This window comes from Perissodus microlepis, chromosome 16 (assembly GCF_051167445.1).
Source record: "Perissodus microlepis isolate ML-2025 ecotype Zambia chromosome 16, ASM5116744v1, whole genome shotgun sequence".
NCBI lineage: Eukaryota > Metazoa > Chordata > Actinopteri > Cichliformes > Cichlidae > Perissodus > Perissodus microlepis.
The window spans coordinates 9,678,800-9,697,259 of NC_140476.1; the positions used below are offsets into that span (position 1 = coordinate 9,678,800).

An 18,460-nucleotide genomic window follows, 5' to 3' on the forward strand; every position below is an offset into this window, starting at 1 on the left:
TTTGATTTCACATGGTTTCACAATTTATTTGTATTTTTGTCCAGCTCTCCATGTACACACAATAAAAACACAAGCAGCATGATGCTGTAAACAATGGGTGAACATACTTTTAGTTTTTTGGGACATAACCAGAGAGATGTCTCATCAAATCAGGCTGTTTTTTTCTTTTAAATATAGTAAATAATTAGTATGTCGTGTTTTCAGAAAGGGGTTTCACTTTACTTTTATTCGTTATCCTTGTCATCATTTTCCACACGTTCCTTTGTGTCACTTTATCGGCCAAATATTAGAAACACTATCTAAATTAAACGATTCTGAAATGTTCGGTAAATTGTAAAACAGTATCTTTGCAAAGGCCACTTGGAGAACGTTCTGCCAAAATGGATCTAGCATGCCTACATACAATCAGCTGTTGGAATACAGTCACGTAACAACCGTATTTGCACAACCGTTAAAATTAAAGAGTTCCCGACAAAATACATTCAGGAGGAGGTCGGACAACACAAGACCAAATCTCCAGTTAGTCTTGGCAGAATGAGAAACAGCATAAACTCTGATCAGAGCCAAAATTAGCCAATACCAGGAACTTCATTCTCCACTGGGCTGTGTGAATATTGCACAAAAGGAAGGTGAAATGTCTCGAATCTACCAAGATGCTATGAGTGGAAATATAGATTTTTTTTAAAAAAGACAGGGCTAGAAAATAAGACTAGAATAAGAAAATAAGATAAGAAGCTGCCGGATTATTAAATTATCTGCTCATAAATATTTGGTATTTGCTATCTTTTATGTCTTCAGCCCTGTACTCATGGTACAAAAACAACAACAACAAAAAAAGACCTTGTATTTGGATGTAAAATAAAGCACTAAAATATGACAATTTTTAAATAAATAAAGCGCATCTGCTCTGTTAAAGCACTGTGTGTAATCCAGTGGATAATTCGTCCTCTCTATGCTCCGGTATGTTTTGATGATTAGTCCTTTCTTGCTTTGCATTTAGTGAAAAAGTGTACAGTGCTTAACACATTTATTAGACCACAACCCATAGAAAGGTGCATACCACAACTGGCTTAATTAAACAGTAACGGTAATTACCAGAATAATATTTTATGTTTCTGTAACAGTTCAATCGACCTGTAAGCGCAAACTTGTTATATGCTGACAAATAATTATCATTGATATCCACAAATTTTCACATTTAGTTTAAAAAAACAATAAAAAAGACCCCAAACTGCTTGTTATTTTTTTGATAAAAATGTCAAATTACAGTTATTTCCTTGTGTTCCTGAACAGAGAAATTAGTTTTAGTGGTTGAATATTATGCTTCATTAATTTCTGATTGTTTAAATCTAAAAACATGAATTCTGTTTTTATTTGCCTAATAAATACTTATTTATTCTTATTATTCTTTTAATGGCAGGTGGTCTAATAACCTTTAAGCACTGCATATGAGGTATGGTCTTTATCATACTGGTATTACATACTGTAATTTGCATTATGTGCGATACTGCACTCGTCACCAAAATACTCAGACGTTTTTTGGTTTTGTACAAATTACTCCGCTCTGACTCACTTACTCAATTTTGTCCTCAGTGGTCGAGAATCCAGGGAGAATTAGGGAGGAGAAATTACTGCATCGTTGTATCGTTAAACTCAAGGCAAGCCTGCATTTGGTTTTCACATATACACAACATATGGCATCATCAACAAAACACAATCTGACAGCAAAAACTTGCATTACAATTAAAACACTAGAAAAGTCATCGGAAAGGAAAACGGAATCAGCACTAACGTAGTGCATAGACCATCGTGTTTATTGTCGAAAATTAAAAAAAAGGCTGTTTAGTTTACTCAAAAGGCTTGAGACGTTTCCTTTCACAAAGATCCACCACTGATGAGACAAAGTCAAATACTCCCACCTCTGTGGGTCTTTGAATATCACGAGTGACTGCTGCCGAGTCAACCAGGATGTCCCTCGGATTCTTGACACGCACAAAAAAGAAAACAAGAAAACCCTCCAAGAGCAACAGCTGTGCATTCATCTTCTTTCGCAGGTTTTAAATAGTGCTTCAACTGTGTGTTCATGTTGCAAGCATTAAAAAAAGAAAAGAAACTAGAGGTCCATGTCTCATTTTTTCACTTTGATCAGCTTTGGTTCCTCTTCTTTGAGGAAGTGAGTGGCTCTAGCGAGATTTGTTACCCTTCAGCAGCAAATCATGTGTGATCGTTGCTATTCGCTGATCTATTTGAGACATTGCAAAAACCGAGCAAACAGTAAGTGACGGATGTGCTTCCTAACAATCTGAACACAGGCAGCAGGCTGTCTGATGCCGAGCGTGTCCTTGTGAGGTATAGCAGCCTGGTTACATATCCATGTCACCATCATAGGCCAGGGTCAAGGGCTTCTGCGGTGGGGGAGACGTCTTAGTGGTTTTGGATGGCTTACTGAAAAAAAAAAAGGACAGACAAGAAAGAAAAGCTAAGAGTTCATGTGGCTTAGTAGCACAAGGCAGCCCAACTTGATTTCAGTCCTTACAAAGAATTCCATTATCTGATAACAGCAACACAGCAGACAAAGTATAGAGTAGACTATAACTCATACTTGGCAGGGTTCTGTCCAAGGAAAGGCACTTGCTTTCCTTCTTGATGTTCTCCATTCTCATACAGAATGAGCACAAACCACAATGAATCTTTTGTTTCTGAGACTGAACACCGAGTAGAAAACGGTACATACCAGACCAGGAACGATAACGCTATAATGAAGAGTATTAAGATGAATCCAACAGCAGTCACGGCGTAAACCCACAGCTTTACTCTTCCATCTGTGCAATCAGAAAGCAGTTTTTAATAGAAAGTTTTAAATATATGTAAGTCTACATCTATTTTATGAATATCTTTTAGAACTTTTTCCTCACTGCTCAGAATAAATAAGTAGGGTTAGTCCTGACTACAGTTTTAGGCATTTAAAGTCTATTGAACATTGTCTTTCTTGTAATATATAATGAATTCGTGTAAAAACATGGACCTAAATTCCTCCCCCGTCCCGGTGAGCAACAAAGTTAGGTTCAAAGGTCGTAGCAGTACTGGTTGGTCTGCACACATGATTTCCATTTCAGTACCTGGGCCAACAGGTCGTAGGGTCCACTCGTTGTAGAGGTCTTTGGCCTTAGACGGCCCAGGTTTTAATCTGCCAGAGTTAGTTTTCACATCTGCTTTCTTATTGTTGTCCACCCCCGGAGTTCTGGTGCAGTAGTCCAAGAAACCGTGAGTGGTCATCACCTCAGTGTAACCCTTCTCACACCCACACACTCCACTCTGCATGAGGGGGAAAGAAGCCCAGAAGAACATCATTTACAGCGAGCTGACGATGACTGCAGTTGTTGCTTTCCAATTCCTGCAAAGCACTGCTGACAAATGGGCTGCCACACATTTGGACCGTTCTGTTTTACTCAACAAAATATTTCTCACTCTAAACACAGGTTTACTTTTTCCAGCACTAAATTGCTCTCGTCGGGGGGTAGATTACACCGCTTCCCGGATCTGGAAACGGATAAGAATGCGCCCCGTCAGGCTAAAAACAGGCACCCTGAAACAAATGCAACACGTGATTTCACAGCGTTGCATTTGTGGGTGCAGTAACACGGGGCTACTCTAAGGGGCAGTAAAACTTCAAGCTAAATCTATTATTTGTCATTTTCATGCTGCTTGTGTGCAGTCCCCCCCACCTCATAGGTGTAGTCTCTAACTGACATGGAGCCCACGTTCATTGGTATTAATCTGATTATTCTTTAATGGCCTGTTCTGCCAAATTAAAAATGTCATCTGTCAAAATCCATTTAACTCCCCACCGAAAACGTGGGGGCAGCAAAAAATAAAAAATAAAACAACAAAAAAAAAAAACACAGTGAGAATTACAGAGATCACAGCTGCCTGATCAAAGTGCAATGGTCTTACCGGCGTGCAGTGTGAGAACGGTTTTGTGCACGGAGGATGACAGTGTCTTAGCGTGGTGGGCCTTTTTTGTGGGAAACATCCCCCTGGAGAAAGACAGTGTGTTCTTATTTCTGTTCCTTCACCTATTGATTGCTAAATTAATGTACTGTCACACCAGATTAATGGGCTCAGTTGCCTATCAGAGCCCCCCATCAGTCTGTGAACATTTTAATTCCAACATGGAAAATTGCATGTCAAAATATCAAAGAGTAATGCCTTAGGTTGTTGCCTTCTTTGCAGAGGGAGGTTATTCCTTCTGGGCTCATATTTGCCAAAAACACTTCCTAGCAGTGATAAGATCACATTCAACCACTATTTACAGCACATCAAGCTCGCCTAAAGCTTTCATTCCCCCAATACCATTACCTTTGTTCTCGTTCTCTACGCCTGCTTTACTTCCCACAAACACAAATGCACGTTTATATTTATATGGATTGAAAGCCTTGCAGCTCAGAGTCTGGCTTATTGATTACTTATGTTAAGAGGCAGAAATCAATGGAGGCTCCACTGAGACTAGGTAGATCAAATAAGGTGTTAAATTCAACTAGAACTCTATACTAAAGCCATGCTTTTTCTCTGAGTGTGTATTTATACGCATGTGAAAGAAACATGTGTTCCAGTGGAAGACTGTGAAGTACTATCAAATGTTTTTGAGAGGGGGTAAAATAACTAATCATAATTGTTACAGGATGTAACCCATGGACAGTATATTATTATTATAAACTCAAATGATTAACAAAGGCAAAAAGACATCGTATCCGATTTTGTATCGAGCCTTCTCAGATCTTTTCCAACGTCTCCTTTCCAATTATCTCGTGAACCAACAAGAAAATCGTGATCTAAATTTATTTCTGAACCACCTGCTAAAGCCACCTCTGCTAATATTACCAGTGTAATAGCTTTCCTAGATGAATGAAAGCAGATTCACTTACTGTCATGGCAACGCTTACAAATTTCTTTTTGAGCGATCAAATTATCTGATATTGTAGCACATATCCGTGTGATCCAGACTGAATTGAAAAATGATTCAGTTCAGCATGGGGGAACAAAAACAGAACTGGGGCACTTTTAGCTGCAGCCTGCATTAATATGATTTATATTTATACAAGAACATGTCTGCGTTTTCCCAGGAGCGATTCTGTTTGACCCATCTAAGGTGGCCAGAAGACCCAACGACTGTTCACCTGTAACATTGACGCCGTCTGAGCGCTGACACCATACTGTTCTCTCGTTGTTGCTCCATCCTCCTGTCCTCCACTGGTAACTGTGGCATTTTCCTCCTGTTGCAACAGCAGAGAGGCAGAGACGACGCTCATTAGCAGTTTGTGTTGGCCAAGCAGACCTGTCGTCAGGCCAAGATTGACGTTAACTACCACTCCTTTCTGCAACTTCATTATGGTAAGACATATTACGGTTTTAGTATGGGAAGAAAATGCACCTTTGTAACTGATGCAGTGTGCTGTGAAACAAAGGTGGTGAAAATGATCTCAAAATTGGTTGGAAATGTCTGAAAAATGCCATTTTTTTGTTTTTTTTGCAGGAAAGCTCATATTTTCCCAGAGGAAGCTACAGGGGAAAATTGATTTAAAGAGAGAAGCAGTGAAAGGCACTTGAGCTTCATGTATTAAAGAAAATGTGCAGTGCTAAAATATGGGACAAACAATTAAAAACACTAAAGGAAAGGAAATAAAGAACAAGGTTAGAACAATTTATATATTTGCTGTAGCCCACAGTTACCCTGTTATGGTTTCAAAAACAGCTAATTAATAGAAAAACAATCAAGAGGCAAAATAATTTGTGGACAATATATATATATATATATATATATATATATATATATATATATATATATATATATATATATATATATATATCCTATATATTCCAGGCCTGGAAACTTGATCCTAGCTTGTTCATTCTCAACCACCCTAGGGGGCGTATCCCGTTTTCACCTCAGGACTTCCAGGTCATACTTGGCACAGATGTTCCTTAATACTATGCCAGACACTTGGTTATAGCATTCCATGTATGCTCTGCCTGTTAGCATCTTGTTCTCTAATGTGTGCCTTTCTGTTGTTTTTGTATATATTTCTCTTCTTTTGTCTATATGCGCCTTGATCGTTTATATTTCTCCTGTTTGCTATTTAATTCCTGCTGTCTGCTAATTATATTTTATTTTGGGACAGCTGGTGTGGAGCACCCACAAATTCATTTTACATGTACAATGACAATAAAGGGACATTCTATTCTATTCTATTGCACCCTGCTGCTATGAGCAGGATTATCTCACAGGCATCTTCACACAGCCTGCACCTGGTGTGCCTGGCTTTTATGGATCTTGTGCTTTGGGCTTGTTCGTGTGCTGCCATGATTAGTGCCTCTGTGCTATCTTTCAGTCCAGCTTTGTCCAGATTTTTTATATATATGTACACATATATGTATATATAAATATACATTAACTCAAACTCAGAGCTAAGTCACAAAGGTCTCTTGTGAAACACACATATCTCCAATTTGTGAATCAATAATCAGTCAAATGCATTGACCTCCATGTTTCATCAAATATTGGATAAGTGGAATAACAGTTCTGACCCTTCTATGGTTCAAATGCTGACTGTTTAATCACAGCCGTTTTGTTGCAATTTGTAATTTTGAAGTGCTAACCTCCCGTGACACAGTCTCAATGAGAACTTTGCAATTACAATCACCAGACTGCCATCTACAGCACAGATACCCATTTAGAAACCATTTGTAGTATCACCTTTTAGCCTTTTACCTTGAACAGAAAGGCCTATAAGAGTTCTGTCACACATACAGAATCATATAAAAATCTGTCTGTCTTTTATGAGAAGACATAAAGTTTACTGAATGTTTAACAGAAGGCAATATTCATGTCACTGATCCATTTCAGGGATAAGAAGCTTTTGTTTTTAATACCGAGTGTTGAAAATTGTAACAGATTCACTGTGTGCAGAAGGAAAAAAAGCAGTTTTTCTCAGAGTAAATGATGACCTTCCATGTCGCCATGATGTTAATCTTCTCTTACATTTATTTATTTATCCGTAGATTTATGAAGACAATAAAGGTCAACTTGAAAGCCAGTGAAAGAGAAACAGCTTGAGTGGTTCAAAGGTTCGGGGGCATGTTTTTCAGCTTCTCGGTTACAGTTTAAAACCTGCAATAACTGATTTTTAATGCCTATTTAAGGACCATAGACACCAGCTGTTAAAGCAACACAGACATAGTGCAACATGCTGGGAGGTAGGGTGGTGGTGGAAGCACAAACACACACAACTTTTTGACTAGGAGACCATTAATTAAAAGGAGCCTACAGTATATGCTCATTTCCAGCTCCATATTTATTTCCTTGCAGTATTCTAGAGTAACTTTGTAGAGTTTATGGTTCAAAAGCGGGAAGCCAACCTTCTTGTGATTGGCTGCCGCTCACAGACAGAAGGTGGGTGGGGCTCCTGTGTTCACATCCAGAGGTCTGGGCGTAGATGGCACTATTCTATTAGTGCCTTCCATTTGAATCTGAGTTATCAGTTTAACTGAGTTACCAGTTAAGATTTTAAACAGGAAAGCCATTTCAGGTGAGATTTTCAACTTGGAAAGTCAGAGGAGCCCCGGCAACCCAGACTCAAAGATCCAGGATTGCTGCTATGAGCACAAAGATCAGTAAAACCGTAAAACATTTTAATCTGAGCTGCGACTGTTTGATACTTTGTTACTTACTAAATAAGCCATATGCAGAGAATTGATCAGATTCTATCTATGAAGATAGAATAGAATCTCAATGGTGTTAAATTTTTTTTTTTTTTTTTTTAAAAGCCCTGCACTGTGTTGCTAGTGTTGCATGACTGGCTCCACCTTGCTAAAGCAAAACAAATCCCGTTGTTGTTTGCTTTTCCGACTTTACCAGGGGAACGCCCTTAGCTCGAGAGTTGTGTCACTCCCTACAAAATCTGACTTCCCAGGTCTAAAAGTTATGATATTAATGTAAACATCCACTTATTTGCACAGCTGCTAGAGGTCTAACTTTTAAAACAATAAAACAATAGGATGTAACAGAAGCTGGCACAAATGACTTATTTTCTCAGGGCGGACAGTCTTTATTACCTTGCTAATGCTAATTGAGAATATTTACTCTATTTTTAGGTGTGGCGATCATGAGCTCTGTAATTGCTAGAGCAAATGCTGACTTTGTCTGTTTAGTCCTGACAAGAGAGATTGCAACATGCTCTTTAAACGGAGGAGGCTGGAGTCCTAAAGGGCACAACACTTTTCCAACACATCAAACCAACACCAGGCAATCAGCTGAACTGCTGCACAAACCTGAGAATTTAGCCACAAATATTTAGGTCACCCCTGAGAAAAGAAGGAAAAAAGGATTTGAGAGCAAACTTCAAAATGTGGAGTTGGAGTTTTATACGACACTATAGCATAATATTATTTTTTAACAGTAGTTGTAGTGGAAAGAAAATATTTCTGCAGTATTAATTAATTAATTTTCGCTGACCAGTGTAAATTCATCAGCTGTTTGAGAGACTCGGTTGTTCTGAGGCAGTAGTAACAAGGTCCATTTAAATGACCCATTATGCACACATGAGCTGCTGTGGAGAGGGAAGCATTGGTGATATATGGCAGCTGTTCTGAATGTTCTTAGCTCAATCCTTTACAAAGTAGTTGTTACCAAACTGCTAGTATTTGGTGCATTTAACTGAACAATTATTGTGCATTTTGGTCAACAGTCACTGTCAGGAAGAAAGAAGAAAGTCATCTTTTGCCTGACACCGGCGACCTGATGCTGGTATGACTTTGCATGGAAAATGCATGGCTTCCCGAGTACCTTTACAGGGCTGGGTCTGAAAGACTTGATGAGGGCAGCTGTCCTGATTTTCCATGTCTTGAATAATCACGGCTCTGGAGCGCGCTTGGCGACCGGTGGTTTCAAAGCTCCGCCCCTCCAGGCAGGTCAACTGGCACGAGCTCCAAGACGACCACTCAGTCAAATGGCAGTCTCCTGAGGGGAAAAAAAGACAGTAAAACATCAGTGATAGTACAACTTGGTCAATAACACTGTCAGACTCTCCTTTCAGATACTTGCGGGTGGTTTATATTCAGCTTGCCAACACTATTTCAGGGATCGTTTTATTGGCTCCCCTGCTAGCTCCTGGAACATTAAAAAGAGATCGAAAACAACTTCAGCACACATCTGCGGCTGATAATGTAACAAATGCACAAACAAATTACTCAGACAGCCCAGTGGGTATTCAGAAGTAATAGACCAACCAGAGTTATAAATTACACAATACAAGCTATAACTCCAAGCTGGACTGTAAAGGTAAAACCCAATACTGAAACGTGTCTCAAAGGAGATGGAAAATTCATTTGGCTTAGTTTGGAAAAATTTTTTTAAAGGATAAAGGCTGTTTGGTTTTTGAATGTCAAACACAAATATCTTTTGTATTTCTTGATAGGGTCACATTGTAGTGATAATATCACCCACAGCCTCAGCTACTCAGCCAGAACAACCCTCTGATTCTTTGCCCTGAACACCCATTAGTAACTGTCTGTGGATTGGAGCATCTCATTATCTTTCATCTTTATATGGATACAGTCTATCAGCTCTTCACTCATGCTGCTAGAACCCTGGAAACATGCTGTATAGCTACAGTATACAGCAAACACACACACACACACACACACACACACACATCCATCACAAGCATGTCAACAACTCCTCCTCTGGCCCCTACTCTGCGTCTGCCACCATCACATCAACACTTACATGAACACATACACACACATCTGCTCTTGCCATCAAACACTCCTGATCCCGAGCCAAGACTAGAGCAAAGGCGGTTTGAGTGATGAATCAAGGAGAGGATCAGAGGAGAGTGAGAGGCATATGAACAAAAGCAAGCACTGCTCGCTCTCTACAAAGCACAAATTAACAAAAGCCATACATGGAAGTAGCCATGCGTAAGGAGGTCATTTTTTGAGGGGTGGTGATTTTACCATAATGACTCTCTTTAAAAAGAAAAAACAGAGAGAAAATCAAATATATTCTATAGTGTTTGTTCAGCTAGCATATGCCTAAAGACAGTAATGCTTCATTATAGACTCGCAGGGTGGAAAAGCAGACAGTGACAAGTGAAGCAGGTCAAAACTGTCAGCTGGCCAGTAACTCTCTTGGTTAAGGCAAATTCTACATTCACACTGTGGCCTAAATAAAAAAATTAAAAAAAAACACGAGTTGAATGTCAGTTAACAATGACATACTGTCTGTCTGTTGCTATAGTGATTTTTATAACAATGAGCTTAATCATTTTCTATGCACAGACCCAATAAAAAATCATGGCAAAGGTTCATTGTAGGGGTTCCCAATATCCTCACCAAAATAACAAACTAACAACATGTCGTGCAAGAAGTCTACTATATTGTTGTTTACATTTTCCTTTTGAATTAATACATGCAGTGTTAATTTACTACAGACAACAAGGTTGAAAAGCTGCAGCATGCCTTAATTTCGAAAAAGTCTGCCAGAAAATTTGCATAAATTGATTTTGTTTAAAACAAGTTTTTGCATTTTAGGCTGCTGAGGTAGAGCACACAGCAGTGCCAAGATTCACCATCGCTTCTTATTTTTATGTTTTTCTTTTTGCTACATTACAGCTACAGACAGTTACTCTACCAACACTGGTGCTCTGCTATCGTTATCCATCACAGAAGTGACCAACATGTGGTGTGATGTGCACTGCAAACAGCACACTGACACAGTGACATTTACTGTACTGAACAATGCAGTCTGGAGTCTCCAAAACATCACCTCACACTTTAGTGTAGATACACAAGGTATAAGCAGAGGTCTATTCATTTTTAAAGTAATGCAGTCCAGTAATGGGATTTGTCTAAGACTGAAATGTCAGCTGACAAACTTCTCTTTGATTGGACAGAAATCATAACTTTAAAAAAAATAACTCGATACAGTTGAACAGGTTCACAAGCTATGGCTAGCATTAGTCCAAGATACAGAATTATTTCATCACAATAATGTCAGAAATGATATAAAGACACAAAGCAGTTATATTTGAAAAAAGATGAAAAATATATGCTCATGATGAATTGATGCCAGCAACGGGGGAGACCAGTTACTGTACTTTTCAGAAGGTTTTTTTCCCCTCATACTTACTTGATGAATGATAAATTTCAGGTTCTCAACAGTTTGCAGACTTCTTTGTCAGAGACAATGCTGTTTTTTCAATAAACAACAGGTTTACAGAGCCATACTAAGGTACTATTATAGAGGTAGAATGGGGTTTGGCATAGTCTTTCTAAAATAAGCAATGCTTTTCTTAAAATTATGTTGGCTAGATGTTGTTCAGAAATCGGTATATACCATTCAGCAATAACATGGGCGTAACTTTGTGCTGAACATTGGGGGGGGGGGGGGGGGGGGGGGGGGTGATTATACATGCTATTTTGTATAACTATGTTAACTATTTTGCTGTTAACTGAAATGAGTAAAGAAAATCAACAGGCTATTTATGCAAGGTAATTCATAATTTTATTGGGGGGGGGGTTCTATTGGCTGGATCTGATTATTGGGGGGGGGGGGGGTCATAACCCCCCTAAGCCCCCTGGAAATTACGCCCCTGAGCAAAGGGGCCTTCAAAGGTGTGCAAATGACCCATGCATATGTGCACTATAGTATGTATTTCAAACCTGTTGAATTACATGCTATAGAATTACAACTGGTACAGATTTTTTTTATTCAGTACTAGTACCATAAAATATTATTTTTTATAATCCTTGTACATACAGATGTTTTTTCTTTTTCTTGATTTTAGATGTGCTAAGTAATAAAATCCCCCTAAATCCATTTACATTGGAAAAATAGTCTTAAATGATTAAATTAGATGGGTTATTTTTTTTAGAACCACACAACTTCTTCAGGTTTTTGTCGCCCATGTGTCAACATCATTTGAAGCTTGTGTTAAACTCAAAGCGACTCAGTGTACAAACTGTTATGGAAATAGGATAAAACAACTTTTTCCCTTATATTTTACATACACTGTGTTTGCAGTAAACACTAAATGTATTGAAAATGCACTTTCATTCTCCTAATAATTGTTTTTTTATTGGAAAATTATTGCATTCACATTTGAACAAGCTTTCTGTGCGCAGAATTCCCATAGGCATTAAACTGCTGTGATAAGCTCTGGGATTGTTCTCAGCTATGTGATCTGCTAAATGCTTCAATTAGCAGATGATGGTTTTTCATGCCTTACGGAGTCATGTATTGTTACATAATGCAGTGCAAAGAAATAAAGTGTTCTCAGGTTATTGATTATAAAATATGTCTCTTTCATAGTTACTGAGCTCAGGCCCTATACTGCTACTGTACAGGACGAAACTAGATAATGTAGAGCTACAAGGGTCATTAGTAAAGCTATGACTTTTATTGATTCTGCAATTATTTAGTGGCTGAAAATGTCAGCCAATTGGAAAAAGGGACAATTTATTGGCAGATCCTAGCAAATGAATTTCTGTTAAAAACAAGATTATTGACTGTGTTGTTAGACGGATTCAATGATTATGTAATTGTTCGGTGAATATAAAAGGACTACAGTAATTGAGTCATGTCATTTTGACTCTTACAGTAACGTAAGAGCGCCATTTGTCTTTGCGCAAATAAAGTCAATAACATTAAGTTCTGTTTGGCTTAGTGGCAAAGTTGGTATGAAATCAGATACAACATTTTCACTTAATCAAATTGGGCAACTGAGCTTTCAATAATAAATAAGTAATGAGAACAGAAGCAAAGCTGCTGCACTGAAATAGCTGTCAATATTTCAGATTTTGCAAACTATAAGTTAATTTTGTGCATTTTTTAAAACTTGTATGGCTTTGGAATTTGACTTGCACCCAAAATATGTATATATATGTGATGAAACTTTTCATTTTTACATTAAACATCTTTAATTGTCTACACAGTGATTACCTGCTCACACTTCTGCACCTCCATAACGGATGTTGTTAGACGGATTCAATGATTATGTAATTGTTCGGTGAATATAAAAGGACTACAGTAATTAAAAAAAATCACTCAGTCATGTAATTTTGACATATTTGTGTAAAACTATCAAATCCAGTATATCCACTATGTTTAAATGCAGCTTTACCAGGGCAGGGGACGAAACAGGGCTGCTCCATCTCTTGTTGGATACGTTGCCTAAGTACGTCTCCACAAAGTTCCTCCTTCACTGGCTGACGAGGAGACTCATGCCAGTTTCCCCAGTGGACAATGCATGATAGGTTTCTTCTCCGAAGCCCCTCACCACATGCGGCGCCCTGCAGAGACACAATAAATCAACATTAATAAACTTTTGCAAAGGTTTTCTTAATTTTATTTTAACCTATTTGTATATCGTTTTCTGTTGAAGCACTGCAGCAGGCTGGCGACACGTCCAAATTGGAAAGCTGAATGTGAGATACTCCTTTAAAACTATGACAGAAGCAACAGCTACTGCAGCATATTCTTGAACTACACATATTAGATAAATGTGATGCTGAAAGTCTGCAGACCACAGGAAACACAAAAAGCTGTTAGGCAGTACAGTGTAAAGAACATCAACATATAGGCAGAAAAACCTGTCATACCGCTACTGTGCATGGGGACCAGTCACTCAGCACCCACATGTAGCAAGGCCTTATGGGGCATGGTTTGGTCTGGATGAGCTGGTTGGGACAGGGGCGGCCCTCCTCTTGAGCATCCTGAAGGATTCTCCGACTGCGCACAGACTGACCTACACAACACAAGGCAAACATGCAAATGTGACAATAAATCGAGCAGAGTGCATTTGCATTGGATGCCTGCCTTTTATTTCCTTTTTTCCATTAATTGCTAAAACACAGTAACAACATAGTGGGATTGATCCTCTTAGTTCACTCTCAATTGCTTTGAGAGAGACAAAAATGGATCACTACACAAACATAAGGCTCCATAAAACAACTGTTAATACAATGAGTGGCTGAAATGAGAGATGATGATTCATTTAGTAGTGAAAATAGGCTGTGCCTGATCTTTAGCTCACAAAATATTTTCCTCACGACAAAGAGGAATTAGTGTAACAGCACTATACATCTGTGTCACTGTGCCACTTTATGCTCAGATTTTGCAGTTTCCAACAAAAGTGCTTCATTCAAGTGAGCCATTAATAATGTGTGAAAGGAAAAGTTTGCTAAATGCCAGCAGGAAAAAAAGCAGCTTGTGCCTGGGTCCTGTAAGCCTCCATGAGCCATCCAGTTGGCAGAAGTTGTGCGTGCGCGCGCGTGTGTATGTAATGCCAGGAGAGATGCCGAGCTCCGAGAGCCGCAGGAAGACGCAGCAAAAAGGACATCCGGCTCTGCCATCTCAAAAATCAAACCAAAAACATTAACGCTCCCATGGCATCCTGACAAAACAAGATCCTTGCGTCGTCTGACACAGATACGACACAAATACGACACAAATCCCTCATCGAGGCAGAGAAATGCGTTTCACAATGTGTGAGAATGAAGTGATAGTAGCAGAAAGAGTCACAGCAATAGTGACTGAGCTGTGAAAGAAAGGGTTTTGAGTTTAAATCCCCAGATGAAAGCCTGGGCTAGTGTGAGCTCATTGGGATAAGGGGTTAACTGCAAGTAGAAAGTCAGCGAGTGACAAATTAAAATTAATAAACATAAGAAGAAGACAGTGCCGACTCTCTAATTAGCAGAATAACACGCGTTCTCTTTGGGAGATTGACTTTGGGAAGCTCAAGCAACAACGTATGCATTCAGGTTAAATCATTAACTTTTGTATATTGCATGAGGTTATAACATGACTTGCACAAAGTGATACTAAGCGTGTCACTGGTTGGGGATTATCAGCTGCATGTTTGCACTCACGGAGCGGTATAGCTATATATTTTATTTAGGAACACTGAATCATTTATGGCATCCATAAGTGTGAGCTAGCTCACACTTATGGACGCATCTATTGTTAAAACATAATGTCACAAAGGAAGTTTCCAGTCTTAATTAAAAAATAAATAAATAAATAAATACACTTGGTGCATAATATAAAACAAAGAGGAAATAGTAATGTATACATTATTGAAAAAAAAAAACACAACCTGTGCACAGAGTTTCCCTGCATAATAAGGCATTGGATTACACATACGCGTAAATATTTTAATGCATTTAAATGTATTCATGCACTATTCAACATCTTGGTGCATGCCTGAGCAGATGGAATAATGAGGCGCTGCACATGTAGTCCACCGTGTGTCTGTTTATCAGGTTGTTGTTCCCATGAATTTAAGTTAAGGTTTTTAGCTCATGATGTTTTTACCTCGACTCCCACAGCTGTGCGAGCATTCTGCCCACGGCGACCACTCAGAGAGCACACAGCTGACAGGACAGTTGACTACACAGCTCTCCGTTAGAATCCACTTGTTGATCAAGCCAAACTGTAGAAAACAAGAACAGATCTGAGAGGAGGGCTAGCTAATTATTTCCACTAACAAGAAAAGGGGGAGCGCACACATTTCCATATTTTAAATATGCTACAGTTCATTTCAGACAGTGGAAAAGCAGCAGCTGAAAATAAAACCCTAACAAAAAACCTTCAGATGCTATTGAGCTGTTAATGTACATTATATTTAACACAGAGGCAACATGATTGCTACATTCATCCCATTAAAATTGCATTAAGTGGATAGTGCAATATGATTCTGGATGTGCCAGAGGTTACCATACATTTTGAAAATGTTTGGTTTGCTTCACAAAAATGAGAAATCTTTTTACGTCTACTGTTATTCGATTACAGTAACATAAGAGCGCCATTTGTCTTTGCACAAATAAAGTCAATAACATTAAGTTCTGTTTGGCTTAGTGGCAAAGTTGGTATGAAATCAGATACAACATTTTCACTTAATCAAATTGGGCAACTGAGCTTTCAATAATAAATAGGTAATGAGAACAGAAGCAAAGCTGCTGCACTGCAATAGCTGTCAATATTTCAGATTTTGCAAACTATAAGTTAATTTTGTGCATTTTTTAAAACTTGTATGGCTTTGGAATTTGACTTGCACCCAAAATATGTATATATATGTGATGAAACTTTTCATTTTTACATTAAACATCTTTAATTGTCTACACAGTGATTACCTGCTCACACTTCTGCACCTCCATAACCTTGCCATCGCTGCGAATACAGTCCAGGAGACGAAAACGTGATCCCTGACCGCAGATGGCATTTTCACTCAGCTGGCATGTACTCCAGTCTAGACGCACACAGCAACATATCTTCATTAGTCTCACTGTCAAACCGTCTTTTATGTCAACGCTACTGGTCTACAACAACAGCAACATTCTGCACAAATCCCAACAAGCTCACACTCGGCTGTTTCTTTGTTTAGGAAACTCCATGAAATCAAGATTTCTTTGTCAAGAGAGACTTGAGACCATTGCACAACCACAAGACCACAATAATGAAAATGATTCACTCAGAACAACTATCCCAATCACCCAAACAACCAGACCAAATGAAGCAGTAACAAATATTGTACTCAGTAGTCTCTCATGGGGATGAGCGTCTCTAACTCAAAGCTGAGCTAACGTTTATTTCAGAAGTAGTGGTAATGAGGTGCACAGAACTGGGAACCAGTGTAACCATATTCAGCGATGATGAGGATGGGGTATGATGGCAGTCTGGTGTATTGAAACCAAAGGATTTGCTGGTAGACAGCATACCCACTGCAAAGCCAGCTCTGGCAATTTAGGTACCAAAGGCAAAAGATTCTGGCTATACTGGGAATAATTAATAATTAATAGTTGTATTAATTATTCACTATTAATGAATAATTAAATGAAATAATTAATAATTAATTCACTTTATTTCAATCCTGGATTCCATTCTGGCGAGTCTTACTGATAACTTCTTGCATACAGGCATGTGTGTGCCTATAAAGCTCAAAACCAACATAAAATGAATCTGCAACTGTCTTTTTGTTTATTATATTTCAGTTAACTAAAACATTTGAGTGTGTTATGCACCATCCATATTGGAAAAAATGTAAAAAAAAAATCACTAAAAATGAAAAAAGGAGAAAACAGCTGTTCCAAAAGGAATCACAGCTATTTTTCTGATAATACTTTTGTAAAGTTTGATAAATATTCTATATTGCTATTGCAATGCATTACTGCTACTTCAATACAGGAGAAATCTGTGTCAAAAGGTCTAAATCTAGCTTTCTAGTATGGAAACTGTCTTTAGACTCGCTCGGTGCACTGAATAAAGAAGAGTTAGGGAGGTTTCACGACTTTATGTTATGTGGGTAGATTCTAGATCTGGCTGGTTATCATCTGACAGTAATCCACAGTCTCTGTGAAAAAGTAGATCGTTCTACGGCTTAAAAATGAGCATGCTACCACACTTGCAGAAAGTATGTAAAAATAGCTAGCCTACTTTACTCCAACCAGTGCGTAGCCTTACCTTTAGGCTGAATGCACAGGTGTTTACCTGCTCCTTATGTGAGAATGACTAACACTAAATTACAATATATCTGTCTTCTGTCTTTATGCAAATGTTGAGAAATGTGTTTTATTGCTCTTTTTTCATCCCTGATGAAGCATCTTGCGATCTCCTTAATAAAACACCTTTATAAATGGGTTTTTTCATTATTATAAAAGCTTTATTTTTAAAGCAGTTTTATAATAAATAATAACATTTTTTATTAATATATTATTTAGCTGTAATATAGGCTTTATAGTTGTTGGATAAAGGGACTTTGTTGTGTATCACTGTGTTACAAAATAACTAAAAATGACTTAATCTTGTCCCTTGCAGTATACCACGATAATGGATGCATTCTTCAACAACAGGTTGCAATCATGTAACGTGAATTAGATCAGAAATGATGTGCAGATTGTCCTACCTGAGACTTTGTACTGGTAGGTGAAACATGTACTATTAAGAACACAGGACTCTGACTGGACCATCTCTGGACAGGGTGAGTTATCTGAAGCTGCGGGGCGCAGGATATGTCTGCTTCTGTTTCTTGATGTATCTTGGTCACATTGCTGCAGAATAACAACAACAAAAGCAACAAAAAGAAAAAAGAGTGATGGGATGATCAGGCAGAAACAAAGCATCCTACAGCATCCGCTGTCTTTAGTGTTATGATCTACCAAGTTAAACATACTAATAGCTAGAAGTTATGAAATACATTGTTATTAGAAGTGACCTTTACGGCACTAATTTTATGTAGATTTCCAGTAGATTTCAAAGTTTAACATAATACCATTCGATATCAGCCGACAGCTGTACATCTCCCTAATGAATCCAAAGTGCGTACTTTTTGTAGTTATTCTCAAGGACAAACTTGTTTTTTTTTTTAATTATAATCAGTAGCAAATAATCCAATAATTTATTCTC

General features: G+C 38.3%; 1 protein-coding gene across 2 annotated transcripts in view; it reads right to left on the reverse strand.

Annotated features, from left to right (window-relative positions):
* The window catches only part of thsd7ba (thrombospondin, type I, domain containing 7Ba), a 185,870-nt gene continuing 167,410 nt past the window's right edge, over window positions 1-18,460 (reverse strand). Inside the window, exons 19-29 of one of the 2 annotated variants that reach the window (XM_084954740.1) lie at window positions 17,961-18,105; window positions 16,192-16,307; window positions 15,374-15,491; window positions 13,660-13,805; window positions 13,182-13,350; window positions 8,843-9,016; window positions 5,178-5,273; window positions 3,955-4,037; window positions 3,120-3,315; window positions 2,735-2,822; window positions 1-2,445 (exon numbers count right to left, since the gene is read on the reverse strand). In XM_084954740.1, the coding sequence (XP_084810866.1) occupies window positions 2,364-2,445; window positions 2,735-2,822; window positions 3,120-3,315; window positions 3,955-4,037; window positions 5,178-5,273; window positions 8,843-9,016; window positions 13,182-13,350; window positions 13,660-13,805; window positions 15,374-15,491; window positions 16,192-16,307; window positions 17,961-18,105 (1,413 nt within the window). In that variant the 3' untranslated portion in view covers window positions 1-2,363. Of the gene's footprint in view, window positions 2,446-2,734; window positions 2,823-3,119; window positions 3,316-3,954; window positions 4,038-5,177; window positions 5,274-8,842; window positions 9,167-13,181; window positions 13,351-13,659; window positions 13,806-15,373; window positions 15,492-16,191; window positions 16,308-17,960; window positions 18,106-18,460 lie in introns of those variants that run through there. The other variant, XM_084954741.1, reaches the window with a different exon arrangement.